The sequence below is a fragment of the Bison bison genome, unplaced genomic scaffold (genome assembly GCF_000754665.1).
Source record: "Bison bison bison isolate TAMUID 2011002044 unplaced genomic scaffold, Bison_UMD1.0 scf7180017864361, whole genome shotgun sequence".
Lineage (NCBI taxonomy): Eukaryota > Metazoa > Chordata > Mammalia > Artiodactyla > Bovidae > Bison > Bison bison.
Window position 1 is genome coordinate 803,122 of NW_011494933.1, and position 24,239 is coordinate 827,360.

General features: G+C 40.7%; 1 protein-coding gene and 1 long non-coding RNA gene across 2 annotated transcripts in view; one reads left to right on the forward strand and one right to left on the reverse strand.

Moving 5' to 3' along the window:
• The window catches only part of PRSS12 (protease, serine, 12 (neurotrypsin, motopsin)), a gene marked incomplete at its 5' end in the record, with an annotated part of 76,688 nt that extends 61,250 nt beyond the window's left edge, over positions 1 to 15,438 (forward strand). Inside the window, 2 exons of the mRNA XM_010855237.1 lie at positions 11,353 to 11,633; positions 14,115 to 15,438. Coding sequence (XP_010853539.1) covers positions 11,353 to 11,633; positions 14,115 to 14,422 — 589 coding nt within the window. The remainder of the gene's footprint in view (positions 1 to 11,352; positions 11,634 to 14,114) is intronic.
• Positions 15,439 to 17,436: 1,998 nt separating this feature from the next.
• On the reverse strand, positions 17,437 to 18,479 carry LOC104999672. The gene is made up of 3 exons (XR_826638.1): positions 18,066 to 18,479; positions 17,774 to 17,818; positions 17,437 to 17,589 (listed from the first exon to the last, which is right to left on the reverse strand). It is a non-coding gene; the product is annotated as an uncharacterized LOC104999672 (long non-coding RNA).
• Positions 18,480 to 24,239: the final 5,760 nt, after the last annotated feature.

The following is a 24,239-nucleotide window of genomic DNA, read 5'->3' on the forward strand; positions in this document are numbered from 1 at the left end:
TAAAAATACTGTGGAAGGAATCAGTAGCAGAATATCTGAAGCAGAAGAATGAATCAGTGAGCTGGAAGATAAAATGGTGGAAATAGCTTCTTAAGAGCAGAATAAAGTAAAAAGAAGGAAAAGAACAGAGGATAGTCTCAGAGACCTCTGGGACCTAAATGTAAGACCAGAAACTATAAAACTCCTAGAGGAAAACATAGGCAGAACACTCAATGACATAAATCAAAGCAAGATCCACTATGACCCACCTCCTAGAGTAATGGAAATAAAAACAAAGTAAACAAGTGGGACCTGATTACACTTAAAAGCTTTTGTACAGCAAAGGAAACTATAAGCAAGGTGAAAAGACAACCCTCAGGATGGGAGAAAATAATAGCAAATGAAACAACCAGAAAAGGATTAATTTCCAGAATATACAGGCAGCTCATACAACTCAATACCAGCCAACCCAATCAAAAAGTGGGAAAAAGACCTTAACGTACATTTCTTCAAAGAAGACAGATGGCTAACAAACACATGAAAAGATGCTCAACATCGCTCATTATTAGAAAAATGCAAATCAAAACTACAATGAGTCACCTCCCACTGGTCAGAATGACCATCATCAAAAAGTCTACAAAGAATAAATGCGGGAGAGGGTGTGGAGAAAAGGGAACACTCTTGCATTGTTGGTGGGAATGTAAATTGATACAGCTACTATGGAAGACAGTATTGAGATTCCTTTAAAGCTTGGGGCTGGTACACTGGGATGACTCAGAGGGATGGTAGGGGGAGGGAGGAGGGAGGAGGGTTCAGGATGGGGAACACGTGTATACCTGTGGTGGATTCATGTTGATATATGGCAAAACCAATACAATATTGTAAAGTTAAAAAAAAAAAAACTAGGAATAAAACCACCATATGACCCAGTAATCCCACTCCTAGGCATATATCTTGAGGAAACTAAAATTGAAAAAGACACATGTATCCCATTGTTCACTGCAGCAGTATTTATAGTGGCTAGAACATGGAAGCAAGCTAGATGTTCAAGAGATGAATGGATAAAGAAGTTGTGGTACATATACACAACAGAATATTACTCAGCCATAAAAAGGAATGCCTTTGAGTCAGTTCTAATGAAGTGAATAAACCTAGAACCTATTATACAGAGTGAAGTAAGTCAGAAAGAGAAAGATAAATATCGTATACTAATGCATATATACAGAATCTAGAAAAATGGTACTGAAGAATTTACTTACAGGGCAGCAGTGGAGAAAGAGACATAGAGAATAGGCTTATGAACATGGGGGGAGGGGAGGAGAGGGTGAGATGCATGGAAAGGGTAACGTGGAAACTTTCATTACCATATGTGAAATAGACAGCCAACTGGAATTTGCTGTATGGCTCAGGAAACTCAAACAGGGGCTCTGTATCAAACTGGTGGGATGGGGCAGGAGATTGGAGGGAGGTTCAAAAGGGAGGGGATATATGTATACCCATGGCTAATTCATGTTGCAGTTTGACAGAAAACAACAAAATTCTGTAAAGCAATTATCCTTCAATAAAAAGATAAATACATTAAAAAAAAATAAGTGGCAACCTTAATTACCACCAGTAAAAAAGAAAAAAAGACCAAAGTTACAGTTCCAGCTCCTCCAACTGGTCATTGTTGCACTTTGTGGAGATTATTTTAATAAATAATTTAATTATTATAATTAAATAATAAGTAATAATTTATTTATAATTATGCTGCTGCTAAGTCGCTTCAGTCATGTCTGACTCTGTGCGACCCCATAGACGGCAGCCCACCAGGCTCCACCATCCCTGGGATTCTCCAGGCAAGAACACTGGAGTGGGTTGCCATTTCCTTCTGCAGTGCATGAAAGTGAAAAGTGAAAGTGAAGTCGCTCAGTCGTGTCCGACTCTTTGTGACCCCATGGACTGCAGCCCACCAGGCTCCTCCGTCCATGGGATTTTCCAGGCAAGAGTGCTGGAGTGGGGTGACATTTTCTTCTCCAATTTATAATTATAAATAATAATAAATATAATTAAATTAAAAAATAATTTAATAAACAGCAGCCTCAGTTTTCTCATCTGTAAAATGAAAGCAATAATGTTCCACAGCAAGGAACAAATCATCTTCAAAATATGTAAAGGTTTTTTGTATCTGTAAAATTAAGAACAAATGTTGGTTGTTATTATGGGAGGGTTCAAAAACAGGAATCAAAGATTATTATTATTAACAAAAGTAGAGAATCAAGATAGTTTCATCCCACTGACTGCTGGAGAAAAAGGTAGGAAACTGCAGAGAAACTGGATTCTTGGGCTAAGAATTTAAGCGAAATAATTCAGTATGTTCAGTTCAGATTTTCCTCCTCTTGCTCAAGACTCCTTGTCTTTCAAGGTGATCTCTCTCTCTGCTAAAAGTTATAGACCTTGGGGTTCAAGGCTTAGAGTATTAAAGTAGGGAAATGGTCCAAAAATTCCACTTGAGGTTGAAAACTTTGATCTGACTTTTGAGTTCCCTCAAAGGTTTTTTTTTTTTAAGGTACATGTTTGGGTTTGTTTAAAGGTCATTATTCCTCTCTTGGCTTGCTCCTTCTAGATTATTGCCTCAAGTCAGTAATCATCTCATTTGTGTTTATTAACTAAGTGTCTAATATATTACTTGGCACAAACAGACCCCCTAAATGATGGTTACATGATGAAAGTGGGGGATCAGTTGCCAGATAGTGGATATATTTAAGAATGTTGGACTCTTTAGAAGATGGTGGTATTTTAAACCTAGATCAATGGATAATTCCTTCCATATGTCATTCTGAATTTCTTCCCATTATCTGCACAGTATAAAATAAAGACAGTTGATTAAAAAGCAGAGGGGCAGTTGATGATATGCAGCATTCTGACTTGCTTTGGATAGAATGCAAGACTCTTAATGTTAATAGGGAGAAATCTGTTTTGCAAAGGTGTTCTGCATCCATCTGACTTGGTCTGTTGTTTTGAAGTGCCCAAGAAGACTACAACTTACATCTTTATTACAGTAAGTTTTTTGAAAGCCAGTGTTTAGAGGACAGTGACCAGTGGTTACAACAAACTCCAAATTTTGTCTTCTGGGTTCAGGGACTTTGGATTGAAACAACCTTCTTTTAATCATTAAAAATTCAGAAATGTGCAAAAATAGAGAATTTTCCTCTGGAATTGTAGACACTGTAGTACAGAAGGGGCTTCGCAGTTGGTGCAGTGGTAAAGAATCCGCCTGCTGATGCAGGAGATGAAAGAGACATGGGTTCAATCCTTGGGTTGGGAAGATCCCCTGGAGGGGGAAATGGAAACCCACTCCAGTATTCCTTTTTTTTTTTTTTTTTAATATACATATTTTTATTTATTTGGCTGCCCTGGGTCTTAGTTGTGATACGTGGGATCTAGTTCCTTGGCCAGGGATTGAACCCAGGCCTCCTGCATTGGCAGTGTGGCGTCTTAGCCATTGGACCAGCAGAAAAGTCCCCCACTCCTGTATTCTTGCCTGGAAAATTCCATGGACAGAGGAGCTGTCAGGCTACAGCTCATGGGGTCACAAAGAGTCAGACACGACTGAGCAACTGAGCACACACACAGCACACTGTAGTGAGGAAGCAATGTGGTTAGCTTCTGAGAGGTTCTCTTCCTTTTAAGGGCTTCCCTTGTGGCTCAGCTGGTAAAGAATCTGCCTGCAATGTTGGGAGACCTGGGTCGATCCCTGGGTTGGGAAAATCCCCTGGAGAAGGGAGAGGCTACCCACTCCAGTATTCTGGCCTGGAGAATTCCATGGACTGTATAGTCCATGGGGTCGCAAAGAGTCGGACACGACTGAGCGGCTTTCACTTCACTTTCACTTCCTTTTAAATTCTTGGGAGTCTAACTTAAGGCCCACTGGGAGGGGACCTAGATTTTGTATTTTGAAATTAGCTCTCTCACACCCTTTTCCTTTCCATTTGTATTTCTACTGCTTTAACTATCAGTGAAGTGTTAGTCACTCAGTTGTGCCCTACTCTTTGCGACCCCATGGACTCAGCCCACCAGGCTTCTCTGTCCATGGGATTTTCCAGACAAGCATACTGGAGTGGGTTGCCATTTCCTTCTCCAGGGATCTTCTGGACCCTGAGATCAAACACTGGTCTCTTGCACCTCAGGCAGATTCTTTACCGACTGATCTATGAGGGAAGCCCAAAAGCCAAATTTTCTTTTCTTTAAAATCGCTCAGTTGTGTCCAGCTCCTTGTGACCCCATGGACTATATATACAGTCCATGGAATTCTCTAGGTCATAATACTGGAGGGGGTAGTCTTTCCCTTCTCCAGGGGATCTTCTCAACCCAGGGATTGAACCCAGGTCTCCCGCATTGCAGGTGGATTCTTTACCAGCTGAGCCACAAGGGAAGCCCTAACTATAGTTTCTTATTCATGGGGCCTTTTTTGGTGGCTAATTCTTGCAGTGATAATATGGGCCAGTGCTCTTGAACAGCCATTCTGAACAATACAGCATAGATTGCTCTCACCATCCGTGTTATTTTATGCTATAGGATGACAGTTTCTTAAATGTTTATTTTTTTGGCTCTGTAGAATATTCACTCTTTTATGTAATCCTCATATCAGAATAATCTAGGAATGATGGCCTGAGGATGATGAGATCAGAACACAATTACTCATATCCACCATCCTGTTATACTCATTTCCTATAGCGTCTCTATATAATAAAGTTACTTTATTGGCAGGCTGACAAAATTTTAGTAATCCAGCTCTGTGTTCATAGCTTTCACATATTATGAGGTGTCCAAAACATTCTTTTATGCTAACAGGGGTAACTGAGGTAGTTAGTGAATCACTGTTTAAAGGCCTTCTATCCCATTTTTCACATTTTTCCTAGTGTTAATAGGAATGCAACATCCCATTGGCAGTTTGAAGCAGAAACCTGGATAAATAAGGTTTTTGTTTTGCAATTGCCCTGTGAATTTTACACGATACAAATTGCTTGCTTTTGCTGTTTCCTATTTTAAATAATTATTCAAATACAATAAAATGACCCTCTCTCTGTGGTAGTATGGGAATATAATTGAGAGAAAAATTCCTGAATGTTAAACTAATTTCTTTTAATTGCTTGTTCTGATAACAAACACCATTTTTAAGGAAAGAATGTACTTCAATAAAAGGATTCTTTTATTTCTGTAGTTCTGCAACAAATTTGATTTTATCATGAATTATAGCTTTAACTGATTTTATCTTTTTGACTGTTTGCCTAGAGACACTATAGCAGCTGGAAATTGTCAGAGACTAGTGCTCTGAAAATCAGAAATATCTTGATTATTAGAGATTATAAAGATGAGGCACAGAAGTAATGGGACTTACTTTTTAAAAACAAAATGTGTCCTGTACTTAAACCTGTGTTCCAGCATGACCTGGAACATGGTAGAATTCTTTAAGAACAAGGTCTTTGGTGATGTACATAATAGCATCAATCATGCTAAAATCATTTCCTGAACACACACCACATGTGTATAAGGGCAGTGAAAGATTTTACAGAGAAGGTCACTTCTCCGTGAGCAATTGGAATCATTCACCCAAGCAACTTAGTCTGCCACTTTTTGACTTTCAGACAGCAGACAAGGACAGATTCTAGTAGCAGCAGATGTGTACAGGCTGATGTAAAATACTGTCTTTTTGAATAGACAAATCTATAGAGAGAATACACATAAAATAACCCTGCCACCCAAATTAATTCTTCTCTTTTTAATTCTAGGAATTTAAAATTGTTAATTCTAGAATCTCAGAAAAACTGAAATAGACCATCTGCCCTGTCTTAGATCCTCTTTTGCTCAAACTTGTCTAGGAATTTCATCCAGTTTTTATTTGAGGGGGAGTGGAAGGCATTTCAGCAAAGCAAACAACTGAATAGTGTGTCAGCCAAAATCTGAAATGTTTGTTTTAGAAGCAATTTTGAAAATAATCTATCAAAATAACAAAAGTTCAACTAGAAATACCTTAAAATACATTCAGAAAGAGAATTCCTTGAGAAGTTTTCTTGAGAAGTCTAGAACCATAGAAAATGCTTTCTAAGCACAAAACTATACTGGTAACCTCAGCCAAAATGTTATCTGTGAAGTATATAATCATACCCACTAGGAGAGGTAACACTGGAGACAAATATTTGGCTAGCAAACTAATCCAGTCTTATGTCAGATGATCTTCAAATTCCCAGCATAAATCTATTCTAAGAATAACTGGAGTGAAAGGAGTGTGGGAATCACTTCTTGGGTTTAGCTGGCCCATTTCTTAAATCAGGATTTTAAAAGTATACATACTAATAAAGAACTTCATTTTAACAAGAGTGGTGCATTTTTTCCTTCTTGTCAGGTAAAATATTTTGTTTTTATTCTCAGTTTAATATCAACTCCTGATTGGTGAGCATATTAATTTGGGGGTATACTCAAAAATGGGTTTCCCTGGTGGCTAGGCATTAAAAGAAGCCACCTGCCAATGCAGGAGACATAAGTTCTACCCCTGGGTCGAGAAGATCCCCTGGAGAAGGAAATGGCAACTCAGTCCAGTATTCTTGTTTAGAGAATTACATGGACAGAAGCAGGCTACAGTCCATGGGATCGCAAGAGTTAGACACGACTTAGCGACTAAACAGGAAAATACATGCTAAAATCTCCCTGGTCTGAGAACAGTGTCTGTGTATGGAATGTGTACATGTTCATGTGATTGCAATCTATTAGCCATCTTTTAGGAGGCTCACTTCATTTCAGTGAAATTCCAGGCATGAAGGGACGGGAGTTAAGCCGGTGCCTCTCAGTCGTTGTTTTGGTGGTTCTCTATTCCTGCTGTGAATTTGGATCACCTGTGGTCCTACATCAGCTCTGTTGATTTTATGTTCTCAGAGTGTGTGTGGCCTGGACATTTGTAGTCTTAAAAATGGTACAGGTGGTTCTCATGAACAGCCAGCATTAATGAGAACAGTAGATCTTTGTGGGGACCTTTGTTTATTTTTCCAAAGAAATAAAAACTTCTGTGATGGTGTTGTTACAACATAGCAATTGGTGAGATGTCTCTTTCACTTCATTAATTTAGGGATGAGAGTGTATGTGTGTGTCTTCCAAAAGAAGTCATTTAGCATATATTTATTAAGAGCTTTCTCTGTGCTGACTTCTTTGCTCACAAACGTGAGCATAACATGGCCTTACACTCAGGGAGCCTTTAATAGAGCAGACCTGACATCTTAGCAAGTCCTAGTGTGTGTGTGCATGCTCAGTCACCTCAGGTGTGTCCGATTCTTTGTAACCGCATGGACTGCAGCCCACCAGGCCCCTCTGTCCATGGGATCCTCCAGGCAAGAAGAAGCCATGGCCTCCTCCAGGGGATCTTACCAACCCAGGGATAGAACCTGTGTCTCCTGCATTGCAGACGGATTCTTTGCCGCTGAGCCACTGGGGAGCCCAAGTCCTAGAAGTTGTTGTAAATGCTCTGACAGTGCTATCGGGAGTGTTCAAAGGAAGGCTTGGGCAGCTTTCTGGGAGGGCAGGAAGAACATCCTAGATCTTGAGACTTAAAAGTTAAAATCAGTTTTTGCCATCTTAGGGTGAAGGAGGGGGGAATGATACTGCAAATAGTTTGAATAAAGATAGGTTTGTCAGACACCTCTTCAAGCCACTAAAATGACTGTGGCACGGAAGTGGTATCAGAGTGTTGGACAAGGGCCATTCTTGGATGGATTTGTGTATTACTGAAGGAACTTGAACTTTATTGTGTAGACAGTCAGGACCTCTTGAAGGGTATGCAGAAGAGTAGTTATATTACCAGATATTTCTATCTGGCTATTTCTGTTTCACTCTGGCTGCAATGTGAAAGATGGCTTGAAAAGTTAAAACTTGAAGTAGTGATGCAAGGATTATTTTAGCTAAGTGTCAAAGCCCTCTTTTGAAGAACAGAAAATATTGTTGCCAGACTTTATTTTACTGCAACAATATTTTCTGTTCTTCAAAAGAGGGCTTTGAAACTTAGCTAAAATAATCCTTGCATCTAAAAAACCTACATAAATATGTCCTACATTATCTATAAATTTAGCCAGTGAACAAAGAAACAGGACATGGAAATTTATTTTTTAAATATCCCAGTCTTCAAGTCTTGGATAATCTTGCCTTCATGTGTCACTTCATGCCTGGATTACTGCAACAGTCTGCTAAATGGCATCACTACTTCAAGTAGGTTGTGAGCCACAAATACAAATCATATATGTAACTTTAAATTTCCTGGTAGCCACTTTAAAAGATTAAAAAACTAAATGGGTGAAGTTAATTTTAATGATATAGTTCATATAACTTAGTATATCCAAAATATTATATAAAAATTGAGATATTTTATATTCCTATTATCTGCAGAAACAATATATTTTATATTCTTTTTCATATTAAATGTTTGAAATCCTGTGCACATTTTTACTGTTTTTATAGCAAATATTCACCACTATATTTCTTTTTTTTTAAATTATTTAATTGGAGGCTAATTACAATATTGTGATGGTTTTTGCCATATATTGACATGAATCAGCCATGTGCACGTGTCCCCCCATCCTGAACCCCCTCCCACCTCCCTCCCCACTCCATCCCTGTGGGTTGTCGCAGAGGACCGGCTTTGAGTGCCCAGCTTCATGCACTGAACTTGCACTGGTCGTCTATTTCACATATGGTAATATACATGTTTGAATGCTATTCTCTCAAATCATCCCCCCCACCTTCTCCCACAGAGTCCAAAAGTCTGTTCTTTACATCTGTGTCTCTTTTGCTGCCTTGCATATAGGGTCATCGTTACCAGCTTTCTAAATCCCATATATATGCGTTAGTATACTGCACTGGTGTTTCTCTGACTTACTTCACTCTGTATAATAGGCTCCCATTTCATCCACTTCACATCTCATTTTGGACCATCCACATTTCAAGTGTTCTGATAGCACATGTGGCCACTGCCTCCTGAGCTGGACAGTGAAGCTTGAGATTAATTTCTTAAATTCTACTCCAGAGATGCAGGCAGCCTTTCAACAGCACTTTCAAGGATGCAGTGACAGTTAATCACTTGGGGTTTTTCTTTAAAAACCTGTATATTAATGAGACATATTGAATTTTATAATACAACAGTATCAATACACAGAAAGTAGAAATGAGTTATTTAAATATCTGATTATTCTTCATGACTATTGCTTTTTACAGTTTCAGGATGTGAAATAATCCTAAAGTTTGAAGTGGAACCCACAAGAAGTCTAAGCACAATATGTGAAAAGCCTTCTGTACTTTAAAGACATGTGATAATTTAAGGTTCAAAATGGAGCATTTCAAGCAATCTCAGGAAATTGTTAGTTTCATATATCACTAGTAGGTGATCATCTTTGTTGCATTGTTCAGGTTTTTGAGGTGACATAGTTACGAAAACCACTTTACATATTGAAGTGTTGTTGTCAGAGCCCTACTTAGGGCTATTAGAGTCTTTGAGCGACTTTTACCTGTGTTGCTGTGTGGGCTTGTCTCTAGTGGCAGTGGGCAGGGACCACTCTCTAGCAGTGGTGTGCGGCTTCTCGCGGTGGTGGCCTCTCTTGTTGCAGAGCACGGGCTCTAGAGCAGGCTTCATGATCGTGGCCCTGGGGCCCCAGAGCACAGGCTCAGCAGTCCAGGTACACCAGCTTGGCTGCCCCAGCACGTGGGGTTGTCCATCTTCCTGGACTAGGGGTTGAATCCCTGTCTCCTGGGTTGGTAGGTGAATTCTTTACCACTGAGCCACCAGGGAAGTCCTGTTGAGAATGTTTTAAGTAGCCACAGAGAAGTGGGGGCTTCCTAGGTGGGGCTAGTGGTAAAGAACCCATCTGCCAATGCAGGAGATTTAAGAGACACAGGTCTGGTCCCTGGGTTGGGAAGATCTCCTGGAGGAGGGCATGGCAACCCACTCCAGCATTCTTGCCCGAGAATCCCATGGACAGAAGAGCCTGGTGGGCTATAGTCCATAGGGTCACAAAGAGTCTGACACGACTGAGGTGACTTAGCACACATGCACAGATGGAAGTGAACAAGGTGCTGTACTCTTCAGTGAGAAAGAGGAAGTGATCAGGAGGTGGACTGGATCTTGTATTGTAGGTTGGTGGTTCTCAATGGGGGACAGTTTGCACCATAGGGAATATTTGGCAATGTCTGGAGGCATTTTTGGTTGTCAAACTTGGGTGCGTGTATGTAAGTGTGTGTGCAATTGACATCTAGTGAACAGAGAGGCCAGGGATGCTTCTAAACATCCCATAATGCACAGGACCCCCCTTTACATTAAAGAATAATCTGGTCCCTAATGTCAGTAGTGCTGAGCTTGAGAAACTGCTTTAGGTAGATGTATCAGAATCAAGGTATGTTGGCTGAAAAACAGGCTGAGACCTATCAATCGAGTAAATATTATGCTTATTTTTTATGTGAGTAGTTCCTATGGAAAAAAGACATTTCATTAAAAATCTGCATTCATTCATTAAATCAACCAATGTATGCTGCATTTCTACCTAACTGGCGTTGCTATACTAGATGTGTGAGACTCATCAGTTAACACAGATAACTAAGATCCCTGCCCTTGAGTACCTTTAGTTTAAGCAGGGCGAGACAGAGAATAATATATATAAGTAAACTAGATAGTTTGTTAGAAAGTAGAGTTTTTTAAAAAGGAGAAAGTAGAGCAGGTAAGGATAGTGGGAGTGCTGGGGGAATGGAATGACAAACAAGGGTGGGCTGTAATTTCCAATGAGCGTCAAAGCAAGTCTCACTGAACAGAGATTTAAGAGGTGAGAGCATACAATGAATATATGTTGCCTGAAGATAACAGTTTTGGTTTACATTCAGTTCACAGGAAAGGGGAGTAAAGTGGACTGTGCTAATTAAGTTATCTGGGAGATATAGAGTTAGACCAGACATGGTTTCTGCCCTCATGGAACTTCATGGGAAAGTCACCATCTTGGAAATGACAGAAAAATGATGACAGCAAAGGCAGGACTGTAATTTTGCCCTATTCCATTCGCTCCTGTTTTGATCCTTTTGCATGGTGGGAAAATGACTGGTTAGTGATTACTTTCCATTCATCCTCCACATTTGATCCTTCTCAGAAAACAGATAGTAACCTGGGTTAAACAGTGAAATGAATGAAGAAAAAACATGAGTAGGAGACAGAGAGCAGTCAGGTCAGAGAAATGGAAAGAAAGGGGAAACTTACAAAAGGAGTTAATGATTTGGAAGAAAGGGTTACAAGTATCTCTATTAAGCTTCCTGGCAGGCAGTGACCAGTTTACAGTGTTTGAAACAAGCCTCCCATGAGCTCTCTCTGCCTCTCAGGTACGGTAACAGTACTAGGAACTACGTGGTTCGGGTTGGGGATTATCACACGCTGGTGCCGGAGGAGTTCGAAGAAGAGATCAGAGTTGAGCAGATCGTAACCCACCGGCTCTACCGCCCACACAGCAATGACTATGACATCGCCCTGGTTAGGTTACAAGGACCAGAGGAGCAGTGTGCCAGGCTCAGCAGCCACGTTCTGCCTGCCTGCTTGCCGCGCTGGAGAGAGAGGCCACAGAAGAGAGCACACAACTGCTATGTAACGGGATGGGGAGACACAGGTAACAGAAAACCCAAAGGAACAGTGAAGATACGGCCACCTTCTTGCGTGTGGATTACCCATTTGGGTGTGCAGTGGGTTGTTGTTCAGTCACTAAGTCATGTCATTCTTTCCGACCCCATGGACTGCAGCACTCCAGGCTTCTGTTCTTCACCGTCTCCTGGAGTTTGCTTAAACTCATGTCCATTGAGTTGGTGATACCATCCAACCGTCATCTACTCTGTTGCCCTTTTCTCCTCCCACCTTCAGTCTTTCCCAGCACCAGGGTCATTTCCAGTGAGTAGGCTCTGCATCAGTGGCCAAAGTGTTGGAGCTTCAGTTTCAGCATCAGTACCCCATTCAGTACAGTGGGTAGCAACATCTTAAAAGGGGGTTTAGGCTTAGTTGTTTGGAAATTCCACCAAGTGTGAGATGCTTGCATGCAACTTGGATTCCTATCCTGAGGGTACTATGGTTTCCATTAGGACGTAGATGCTACCTTAGGACTTGGGCCTGGCTGTCTCTGTTTCAAAGTTTTCCCAGATGACTTTGATGCAGCTACCCCAGCAAATGGAGAAGGAAATGACAACCCACTCCAGTATTCTTGCCTGGAGGATTCCATGGACAAAAGAGCCTAGTGGGCCACAGTCCATGGGGTCGCAGAGTCCGACACTACTGGGAGACTCACACACACACAACCCAGAAAGGGCTTTGGTATTAGTTTTTTTTTTTTTGTAATGGAGCCCTTTATCAAACTAAATCTTATGGAGATTTTTAAATAAAGAACAGCGAAAAAACAAAACAAAGCTGCTGAGGTTCAAGAGGAGGGATCCACCCTACTTGGGTTTCTCCTTCACCACTCTCCCCTTCCTATTCTTCCCACAGATAGTGTTCAGCTTATGCTCTTCTCAGGCAAACAGCTTTCTGTATTGTCTTGCTAGACTTAACATCAGCTAGTGCTTTCTCAGGAGCTCAGGGTAAAGAATCCCCCTGCTAATGCAGGAGATGTGGGTTTGATTCCTGTGTCAGGAATATCCCCTGGAGAAGGAAATGACAACACACTTCAGTGTTCTTGCCTGGAGAATCCCATGGACAGAGGTGCTTGGTGGGCTATGGTCCATGGAGTCACAAAAAATGGGACATGACGTCCTAAACAACAACAGTGCCTGCTCAGGATAGTCTTTGAAACAGAACTCCTAAGTCTCGCCTGGATCAGGTACTCGATTCACAAATGACTGTTGAATAAGGAGAAACGATTGGGCTAACTACTCTGCATTAAAAGTAATTAACACTGTTAACTGTACTCTTGAAAACAGCATCTAATACATATTTCTACAGGTGATGATTTCAATAAGGTTTTACCTAGTATAAATTTATTATATTTCAGTGTTCATTTTATCCATTAAATCTTGGCTTTAGACTGGGAGTCCATGGGGTCGCGAAGAGTCAGAAAAGACTTAGCAAGTAACACTTTCACTTTCTTTAGATTCAACACTATTTCATAGCAGCAAAATGTAGAAACACCTGTAGCAGATATAGAATACTGGGACCAATCCTGAGAGAAGCCATAAAAAATGGAAACATTTCCTGGATGATGTAATAAAATCAGGTCAGAGTAAATGCTTTCTCAAGGAAACACTATGCCGAGCTGTGATGCAAGTCGAAGATTAAAGTGTAGGTGTTAAAATTACTTCTTCAGGGAAAGTTCAGTCATCTTCCTTATGACACTACATCTAAACAGAGGTAACACAGGAAGTAAATTTCACCAAATGATTTTATTATGAATGAATCACTGCAGTTGAGTATACTGGACAATAATGGTGGAATTTAGATGCAAGTAAAGGCTATCATGGAGAACCTACCAATTATGCATTTTAGCCACTAGACAAAGATGAGTGGCTTACTAGTAAATACAGTACCTTAACATCAAGAGGTTAAACATGGCTGTCTGTATATAAAGTTGTTTCTGAATCATCTTCATGAAATATTGAGGATAGTAATTGCCAGTTGACGTAGATGAGTTTTAGAGCGATGGATATGCCAATACAGAACTAGCACGACTGCACCCTCAGCATTTTAATACAGAGAATTTAAATTCTAAAGCCTACACAAATGTGTTTTCCGTAGGTTACCCTTTTCTAGCAGGCAAATCCATAAATGTTACTCAGCTATTCTTCAAAAACTTCAGTACTGAGAAACAGATCAGTGAAGGATTAGAGTATGGTTAACTGCTCACTCCAGTACTCTTGCCTGGAAAATTCCATGGATGGAGGAGCATGGTGGGCTACAGTCCATGGGTTCGTAAAGAGTCAGACACAACTGAGTGACTTCACTTCAACTGCAAACACTGAAGAAAAAAACCATTTATAGTTATCACTCATTTAAATTACACTAATGCCACAATAGGGCTTCTATCTTCAAGTCTCCTAAATGTTCATTTAACTGTTAAATATAGCTCTAAGATCTTTAGCTGGAATCTAATTCAGTTGTTTGGCCTGCATAGGACCAGCCTACTCAAGAACTCTGCAACAAGGAGCCATCCCCTTACTTCCCAAGAGGTTTTGTGAACATCGTTATAAGGGTCGGTTTACACGAAGGATGCTCTGTGCCGGAAACCTCCATGAACACAAACGTGTGGACAGTTGCCAAGGAGACAGCGGAGGACCGCTCGTGTGTGAACGACTGGGAGAGCGCTGGGTTGTGTATGGGGTGACCTCCTGGGGATACGGCTGTGGAGTCAAGGATTCCCCTGGTGTTTATACTGAAGTCTCAGCCTTTGTACCTTGGATAAAAAGGGTCACCAAACTGTAATCCTTCATGGAAATGTCAAGAAGATAGTATTTAAAGAATATGTTGGAAAATTTCCAACATTGGCATTTAGCCAGAGATGCCAACTAATGGGAGAGGAGATCTTTGTTTTTGTGTTCTGTGTTGATAAAAGTGATGTACCTCTTTGCTGCTTGAGAATGACGTGAACGTTCTGGTTACAGATACCTCAGTGTAGTAATGACTTCCTATTTAGCACTGTTGCCTACCCAAATTGGTTTTACAGGAGACTACATTCGTTATCCTGTCTTGTCTCAATTTCTCAGCATTCTCCAGAGATTATTGTATATTGATTGTGCAATAAGGCTGTTTTTACATGTATTTGGATTGAGAACTCCTTTGTAACTTAATCAGTATGGTATATATTCATATTAAGAGCCTACCTTTGACATAAAAAAATACCCTTTACTATACTTAAAATACACATGGCAGTGTTTTCTGTTCATGTAATTTTTAAGCTGATCTTTTCCCCCTGAAGGTTGATAAGCAGCCTCCACATATGAATCTTTCTGGCCTTTCACAAGTGAGAAAAGCATAAAAGCCAAAAACGTAAAGCAATCCTATTATAAACAGACTGGACTAGGAATATTATGTCACAATACATTTTTGAATGAAGCCTTTATACCAAGTCACTATGGCAACTAGAGAAAAACATTCTAGCTACCTTGTATGTTGCTAGCACAATTTGGCTGATGACATTAAGAATACCTTCAAATTGTTTAATACATAACCTGATTCATCCACCGCGTACTTGTCAACATTATCTGATTACTTTTAATGACTTCATATTTGCTGCTTTGTAAAACAAAAATGCCTTTTCCTTAGCAGCATGCTCTTTTCTAGACCGTGGTGTAAGAGCGCCACCTATTGAAACTTTCTGGTAACTAACTGAAACCTGCAGATTTCCTGACTGTGCTAAGTTGGAAGTTGCTCAGTCGTGCTCAGACTCGTGATCCCATTGAGTGTAGCATACCAGGCTTCTTTGTTCATGGCATTTTCCAGGGAAGAATACTGGAGTGGGTTGCCACTTTCTCCTCCAGGGGATCTTCCCGACCTGGGGATCGAACCAGGGGAGACCCAGGTCTCCCGCGTTGCAAGCCACCAGGGAAGCCTGCCATTCTGATATAGCCCAGTCTAATAAAGATTTTGTTGAGTTGCTGTGTCCTTCTCTTTCCAACTCCAGGGACTGTAGCATGCCATGCTCCTGGTCCTCTAACTCACTCAAATTCATGTCCATTGTGGCAGTGTTGCTTACCCATCTTTCTCTTCCTAATAAAAATACACAATTAAGAATGCTTTCTTAATGCTTTCCTGTCTGTACTGTAGGAAAGCTCTAACATAACTGCAGTATTTAATCCATATGCCAGTTATGTACCAAGTGACTACACACTTCATTGACAGTTTATAAAAGGCAGGTAAGATTTTTAGTATCCCCAGTTTCCAAATGGGTTAACAAGCAGAGGCCAATGAGACACTTGTAGGGTTTTCAGTCCAAACTCCAGGAGAGTCACAATGAAGACAAGGGAGTCTCTTTCCACCTAGTTTTCCGTTTCTCAAAGGAGTAAGGGATAGCTGCTTACTATGCAGCCTTACTGGAGAAGGAAATGGCAACCCACTCCAGTATTCTTGCCTGGAGAATCCCATGGACAGAGAAGCCTGGCAGGCTAGTCCACGGGGTTGTGAGTCGGACACGACTTGGGGCCGTCTTTTTCTTTCTATGCAGCCTTACAGGGCACAAAAACCTGTCCCAATACGTAGTTTAAAGAACTGTGTATACAAGGGATAGATGCATAAAGACAGGTGAAGAGGTGAGTACAAAACTATAGAATTAAGAATGCTAAGTAATCCTTTTAAATGGCTGATCATGAAGGGACCTTTTTATCCCTTCTCTTCTGCTTCATACTTGTGTCCTTTTGTACACGGAGCTATGTAAAAGCTGGTGCTAATCTGAAAGTGCTTTATAATTTACTACTTTGCAGAATTGCAATGCCAAGCCATTATAACATTTTTCAAAACACATTTGATAAAGGAATAACTGTACAAGCATTTAGAGATGACAGAACTATAGTGTACACATGCATGAGGGCCTGGGAAAAACATACTGTGCAGGTGAGGAAAATTCTCACTAGTTTCTCATGGGCCATCCTTGTAATTAAACTGCAGTGCTGGTGCATTCATAGTAGAATTCTGTTACTGAGTCCAGCCTTGCTCTGCCACGTGCATCCAAAATTAGGTGTTGAGCCAAGGAAGAGACTTAAAGATCGAGATGGCAGGCTAGAACCTCCAAGTAACCATCTTATTGGGGTCTCGATGCCAGGTTCTTTAATAGATCAGAGAGAAGGAAGCAATTAGGAACTAAAGTCAAAAGGCAGAACAGAGAGGGAGATACAGTGAGGAAGTAAGGTCCCCAGTCTTACAAAACATCTCCAAGGAATATCCAGGCTTCAGAAGTGTGTTAATCTCTTCTATTCACAGGTGGGCAAGGACCTCCAGGCAAGCCATTGAGTATGATCATAATAAAAGCCAAATAAAATTTCCAACATAAGAGCCATAATTGGCTTCCTCCTTGGAACAACTAGACCAGAGACTGGTTAAATTAAAAGGTCAGGTTAACAGGTTACCTTCAGCTTTGTCAACCTTGAGGTAGAATGCTTCCTTCATAAAATATAACCTTTATTATAACTTTTTTCTTGTTAAATGACTTTTGAAGATCCAACCGTCAACCGCACATGCTGTGTGTTCCCTAAATACCATATACACTACTAACTCATGCTACCACCACCGGAGCTCCTAACAAAACAGGCTGCCTCTTGTTCCCTGTAGTTACCTATGCACTTATAAGACCTCAGTTTGATCCCTGGATGGCAAGACCCGATGGAGAATTCCATGGACAGAGGAGCCTGGCAGGCTGCAGCCCATGGGGTCTCAAAAGAGTTGGACATGACTTAGCGATTAAACCATTCCCATTGTACTCATAAATCAATTCACTCCTGGAAGACTGTATGTACAAATCAAGCGTTTTATTACATAAATAGAAGCCGCACGCTTTTATTTTCTATTTAAATACCATACACGAGATTTAAAATCACATTTGGCAGTGTACTGCAGGATGCTCAGACTTCACCCACATCACTTTGGATTTCTTGGTGTATCTGTAAGAGAAGAAAACCAGCTCAGCAAGACTGATTTGTGTACATAGTATTAAGATTTTAGCAGCTAAAGCAGTTACAGTCTATTCACTTGACTATTTAAATTACAAAACGCCAGAACAATGCTAATTCTGGCCTTCCAAATCCTTAGCTCTAAGGGTTTGAGATACACAGAACAGGAACGTACCTCGTTATGCTTTCCATCATCCACTGGAACAATTCGCTCAGCTTCCTAGAAACATTTGAACAGTAGTTTAATGTTTGCCCAATAACCCAGCACACTGCAGGTTTTTAAAGTGAATGTTACTTGTGCAAGTCAGAATCTGATACCAATTAAATGGTGACAGCTTTGCCAATAAACAAGAATATGCTCTTCCATGGCTAGGAAGGGAGACTGCCACAGCCGACAGGTCCCAAAGATACATGGAGATTCATAATCCCAGAAAAGACCAGCAAACACAAATACAGACACTACTCACCACCTGGATCAAACTGGCGGCTCGTCAGGATGCGGTGTTACTCTTCAGAGTGGCAGAGTAACAGATTCAAGATGGCCACATGGCACCGACAGTACAACGCATGACCTTCTTCACCCGGGTCATCAGCGGTATTTAACCTCTGCCGGAGGGCCCACGACCCACGCGCGACTGGCTTCCAACTCAGCGCCCGGGGTTGCACGTGGCCGCCCCGCTAACGAACGAACATGAAGTTCACTCAAGCTTCTGAACCTAGACGTTTTCAAAGCTAACGTCGATCTACTACTACAAGACCGCTGCATCTCCTGCATCTTAAACTAGGCCGAAAAGCCGTGTTTCTTGTTACTTTACCTCATAAAACAACCACAACCGACCGTCCTAACCTAAACCGGACGCTTACCGGACGAAAAAGGCTGGATTCGTCTGCAGAAGCCCTCTTATACCGTTGATGACGCCATTCCGGGGAGGAGCCGCGAGGGGCGAAGCCTACGCGCTTGCTCCCTCCGCCCCTCCTTCCCAGCCCCGCCCCGGCTCCGCCCGCTCCGTTGGCCACCGCCTCCCTGATGGCCACGCCCCTTCCTCAGTGCTCCGCCTTCCTCGCTCGTCTTATAGATCTGCCCTGCTAGCGCGGCGTCTGACTTTGACGCATGCGCATACAGAGTCTGACCAGGAAATCCTTCCCATCTCGCGCTTCCACTGTGTGAGGAAGGTGAAAGGGTTGTGTTGTTTCTTGTATACTTTAGGACAGTTACTTTAGAAGTCGCTGTTGTTACCAAAACGCCAGGTTCGATAGTTCTCTTCTTCATAACCTTTTGGTAGGTTGATTTCTGTGGAACTATATTTTTTTCTCTGCTTAAAAAACTTCGTATCTCCCGTAAGTTAGTTGCTCAGTCGTGCCCGACTCTGCGACCCCATGGACTGCAGCCCGCCAGGCTCCTGTGTCCATGAGATTTTCCAGGCAAGGATACTGGAGTTGGTTAGCCATTTCCTTCTCCAGGGGATCTTCCCAACCCAGGGATCAAACCCGGGTCTCCTGTACTGCAGGCAGATTCTTTGCCAACTGAGCTACAAAGGAAGCCCGTAGCTTCCGTTATTCCACTGAAATTACTCTTTCTGAAGCGCAGGTGTCAATGGTCTACCTACACTCAGTTATTTTGTTTTGTTTTTCGGGAGTCTGATCTCTTAGGAGTATTTGTACTCATTGTCGAAAGCCTTGCCGCACGAATTTGTACACAGGTTAGGAGAAAACAGGAGCGTGCGGGAGACGCTTTTTCGTGCGTGTGTGAACATTTCCTCTGTTGCCCGCTCCCCCACAGTTTGTGATCCACAGCGTCTCCAGAGCTGCTGTTGACTCTTGAAAGAACGCACCTGGGTCTTAACATCCGTGACTTACGTTTCTTTAAGGGTGAAAGTAAAGCATAGATCTATTTTTTGTAAAAGGAAATTAAAGATATTTAGGAATACCTTTAGCCCTAGGCATGTGCATGGAGTAGGAAGTGGCAACCCACTCTAGTGTTCTTGCCTGGAAAATTTCATGGACCCAGGAGTCTGGCTGCAGCCCATGGGATCCCAAAGAGCCAGCAGGACGGAGTGAGCACTTGTGCTTGTTAAATGCCACTGAAATTTATTTTCTGTTTTCCCTTTTAGTTTTCACCTGGTGTGAAACAAAAAGGTGGATCTAGGTGAAGCTTTTACTTAGAAGCGGCCAAGTTGGAGCACTATGTCGCAGCAGTTGGCACGCATACTGCTATCAAGAGGTCTGAACTTTGCAGGTGGCTCAGTGGTAAAGAATCATCCTGCCAGTGTAAGAGATGCAGGTTCAATCCCATGATTGAGAAGATCCCTTGGAGAAGGAAGTGGCAACCTACGCCGGTATTCTTGCCTGGGAAATCCCATGGCCAGGAACCTGGTGGTCTACAGCCCATGGAGTCACCAAGAGTCCTTATTTAGGACTAAGTGACTAAATAACAACAATACCTAGCGAGTAAAGTGCTAAGAGATCCCTGAAGCTTCTTGAAATTGCTAGAGTAAAATTTCTTGTTATGGTTAGGGATGGGAATGGACAAGTTTGTAAGGGCATAATAAATTTTAATTTCAAAGAGCTGAAGCTGTTCCTAAGGCTGACCTTATATCACTTTTTTCACCTTTACTCTTCATGTCACTATTGTATAGAAAGAGCTGTTAAATGACAATGCTTAAATTAGAAATCACAGTGGGGAATTTTGCCAAAATGGGTGTGATTTTTAGAATCTGTAACTGAGCATCTGTGTTATCTTGCTAAGGCTGATATGACAAAATGCCACAGACTGGGTGGCTTAAACAACAGAAATTTGCCTTCTCACAGTTCTGGAGACAAGAAGTCAGATCAAGGTATCCATAGGTTTGTTTCTTTAGAGATCTCTCCTTGGCTTTAGATGACCCTGTTTCTTGACATCCTGTTCTCCCTGTGCCTCTCTCTTTTCAAACTATTTATTTTTAATTGGAGGCTAATTACTTTACAATATTGTAGTGGTTTTTGCTCTACACTGACATGAATCAGCCATGGGTGTACATGTGTCCACCCTCCTGCCCCAGCCCGAACCCCTCTCCCACCTCCCTCCCCATCCCATCCCTCTGGCTTGTCCCAGTGCACCGGTTTGAGTGCCCTGTTTCATGCATGGAACTTGGACTGGTCATCTGTTTCACATATGATAATATACATGGCTCAATGCTATTCTCTCGAATCATCCCACCCTTGCCTTCTCCCACAGAGTCCAAGACTTTGTTCTTTATATCTCTGTCTTTTTTGCTGTTTTGCATATAGGGTCATCATTACCATCTTTCTAAATTCTATGTTTATGCATTAATGTACTATATTGGTGTTTTTCTTTCTGACTTACTTCACCCTGTATAATAGGGTCCTGTTTCATCCACCTCATTAGAACTGACTCAAATGCATTCTTTTTAACAACTGAGTAATATTCCATTGTGTATATGTACCACAACCTTCTTATCCATTCATCTGCTGATGGACATCTAGGTTGCTTCCATGTCCTGGCTATTCTAAACAGTGCTGCGATGAACATTGGGGTACATGTGTCTTTTTCAATTCTGGTTTCCTCAGTGTGTATGCCCAGCAGTGGGATTGCTGGGTCGTATGGCAGTGCTATTTCCAGTTTTTTAAGGAATCTCCACACTGTTCTCCATAGTGGTTGTACTAATTTGCATTCCCACCAACAGTGTAAGAGGGTTCTCTTTTCTCCACACCCTCTCCAGCATAATTGTTTGTAGACTTTGATAGCAGTCTGGTGTGAAATGGTACCTCTTTGCGGTTTTGGTTTGCGTTTCTTTGATAATGAGTGATGTTGACCATCTTTTCATGTGTTTGTTAGCCATCTGTATGTCTTCTTTGGAGAAGTGTCTGTTTAGTTCTTTGGCCCATTTTTTGATTAGGTTATTTATTTTTCTGGTATTGATAAGCTGCTTGTATATTTTTGAGATTAATTCTTTGTCAGTTGCTTTGATTGCTATTATTTGTTCCCATTCTGAAGGCTGTCTTTTTTACCTTGCTTATAGTTTCCTTCATTGTGCAAAAGCTTTTAAGTTTAATTAAGTCCCATTTGCTTATTTTTGCTTTTATTTCCAATATTCTGGGAGGTGGGTCATAGAAGATCTTGCTGTGATTTATGTCAGAGTGTACTGCCTATGTTTTCCTCTAGGAGTTTTATAGTTTCTGCTCTTACGTTTAAATCTTTAATCCGTTTTATTTCTGTGTATGGTGTTAGAAAGTGTTCTAGTTTCATTTTTTTACAGGTGGTTGACCAGTTTTCCCAGCACCATTGTTAAAGAGATTGTCTTTTCTCCATTGTATATTTTTGCCTCCTTTGTCAAAGATAAGGTGTCCATAAGTGCATGGATTTATCTCTGGGCTTTCTATTTGGTTCCATTGGTCTATAGTTCTGTCTTTGTTCTGTGCCTATATTCTTTTAGCTTCTTAGAAGGACTCTAGTCATACTGGATCAGGGTCTGTCCTGATGACTTCTTTTAATCTTAATTACCTTTTTAAAGATCTTATCTCCAAATATAGTCATATTCTAGGGTACCAAAGGTTAGGACATCAACATAATGAATTTTGGGGAGACTAAGCACCACCCATTTATGCTAAGCTATGGAAATTTACTGAAGATCTTAAAATGAATGTTTCCATTGGGTTACAGTGCAAAAACACTGAATGAATGAGAGAGAGCTCTTATATTTTGTTTATGCTCTTTTCTTCATCTTGGATGTCTTTCCATCTAGTTTTGTTTTTTTTTTTTCCTTCCTGTAGTTGGCATATTAGTTTCAGTTGTACAATATAATAATCTGATATTTGTGTATATTGTGAAATCATCACCACAGTAAGTCTAGTTAATCATCATCCTCATACACAGTTATAAAATTGTTTTTTTTTCCTTGTAGTGAGAAATTTTTAAAGATTTATTCTCTTAATAACTTTCAAATATGCAGTACAGTATTATTAATTGTAGTCACTGTGTTGTACATTACATCCCCAGGACTTGCTTCATAACTGGCAGTTTATAGTATGAATCTGTTTTTTTTTATTCCACACATCAGTGAGATGATGCAATGTTTGTCTTTCTCCTATGTATTGCATTTAGCATGATACCTTTAAGATCATCTATGTTGTCACAAATGAAAAGATTTCTTTCTAGTTTATAGCTTAATAATCCCATGTGTGTGTATACACCACATCTTTCTTCATTCATATTAATACATCAGTGGATACTTGGATTGTTTCCATATCTTGGCTATTGAAAATAATGCTGAAATGAACATGGCGGTACATCTTTTTGAGTTCATGTTTTTGTTTACTTTGAGTAAATACCAAGGAGTGGAATTGCTGGATCACACTCCATCTTTATTTTTAATTTTTTTGAGGAATTCCCATGTAGTTTTCCATAGTGGCTACACCAGTTGCATTCCCACCAATAGTGCATGACATCTCTTTTTTCTCCACATTCTTACCAACACTTGTTATTTATCTTTTTTGATAATGGCCATTCTAATGTGTGATGTGATACCTCATTATATTTTTGATTTGCATTTTCTAATATTAGTGATATTGACCATCTTTTTAGGTGTCTCCAGGCTGTTTGTGTCTTCTTTGGAAAAATATCTATTGAGATATTCTGCTCATTTTTTAATTGGATTTTTTTTTTCTATTGAGTTCTATGAGTTTTTATATATTTTGGATATTAGCTCCTTATCAGGTCATATGATTTTCAAATATTTCTTCCTGTTCTATAAACTATCATTTCATTTTGTTGATGGTTTCCTTTGCTATGAGGAAACTTATTAGTTTGATGTAGTCCAACTTGCCTATTTTTGCTTTTGTTGCCTTTACTTTTGGGGTCAGTTTCAAAAAATCATCACCAAAACTGATGTCTGGGAGCTTACCACCTGTTTTTTTCTCCTAGCAGTTTTATGGTTTCAGGTCTTATATTCAAGTCTTTAATTCATTTTGAATTCATTTTTGTGTATGGTGTAAGATAGTGGCCCACTTTTGATCTTTTGCACATGGTTTTCCAGTTTTCTCAACACCATTTATTGAAGAAAACTATTCTTTCCCTATTGTATAATCTTGGCTTCTTTGTCATAAATTAACTGACTGTGTATATGTGGGGTTATTTCTGAGATCTCTGTTCTGTTAAATCTATAGATTGCTTTGCATAGTATGGACATTATAACAATATTCTTCCACTCCATGAGCATGGACAATCTTTTCACTTATTTGTGTTTTCAGTTTCTTTCATCAATGTATTATAGTTTTCAGTGTACAGTTCAGTTGCTCAGTAGTGTCCGACTCTTTGCCACACCATGAATTGCAGCATGCCGGGCCTCCCTGTCCATCACCAACTCCCAGAGTTTACTCAAACTCAAGTCCATCGAGTCAGTGATGCCATCCAGCCATCTCAGCCTCTGTCGTCCCCTTCTCCTCCTGCCCCCAATCCCTCCCAGCATCAGACTCTTTTCCAATGAGTCAACTCTTCACATGAGGTGGCCAAAGTACTGGAGTTTCAGCTTTAGTATTATTCCTTCCAAAGAACACCCAGGACTGATCTCCTTTAGGATGGACTGGTTGGATCTCCTTGCAGTCCAAGGGACTCTCAAGAGTCTTCTCCAACACCACAGTTCAAA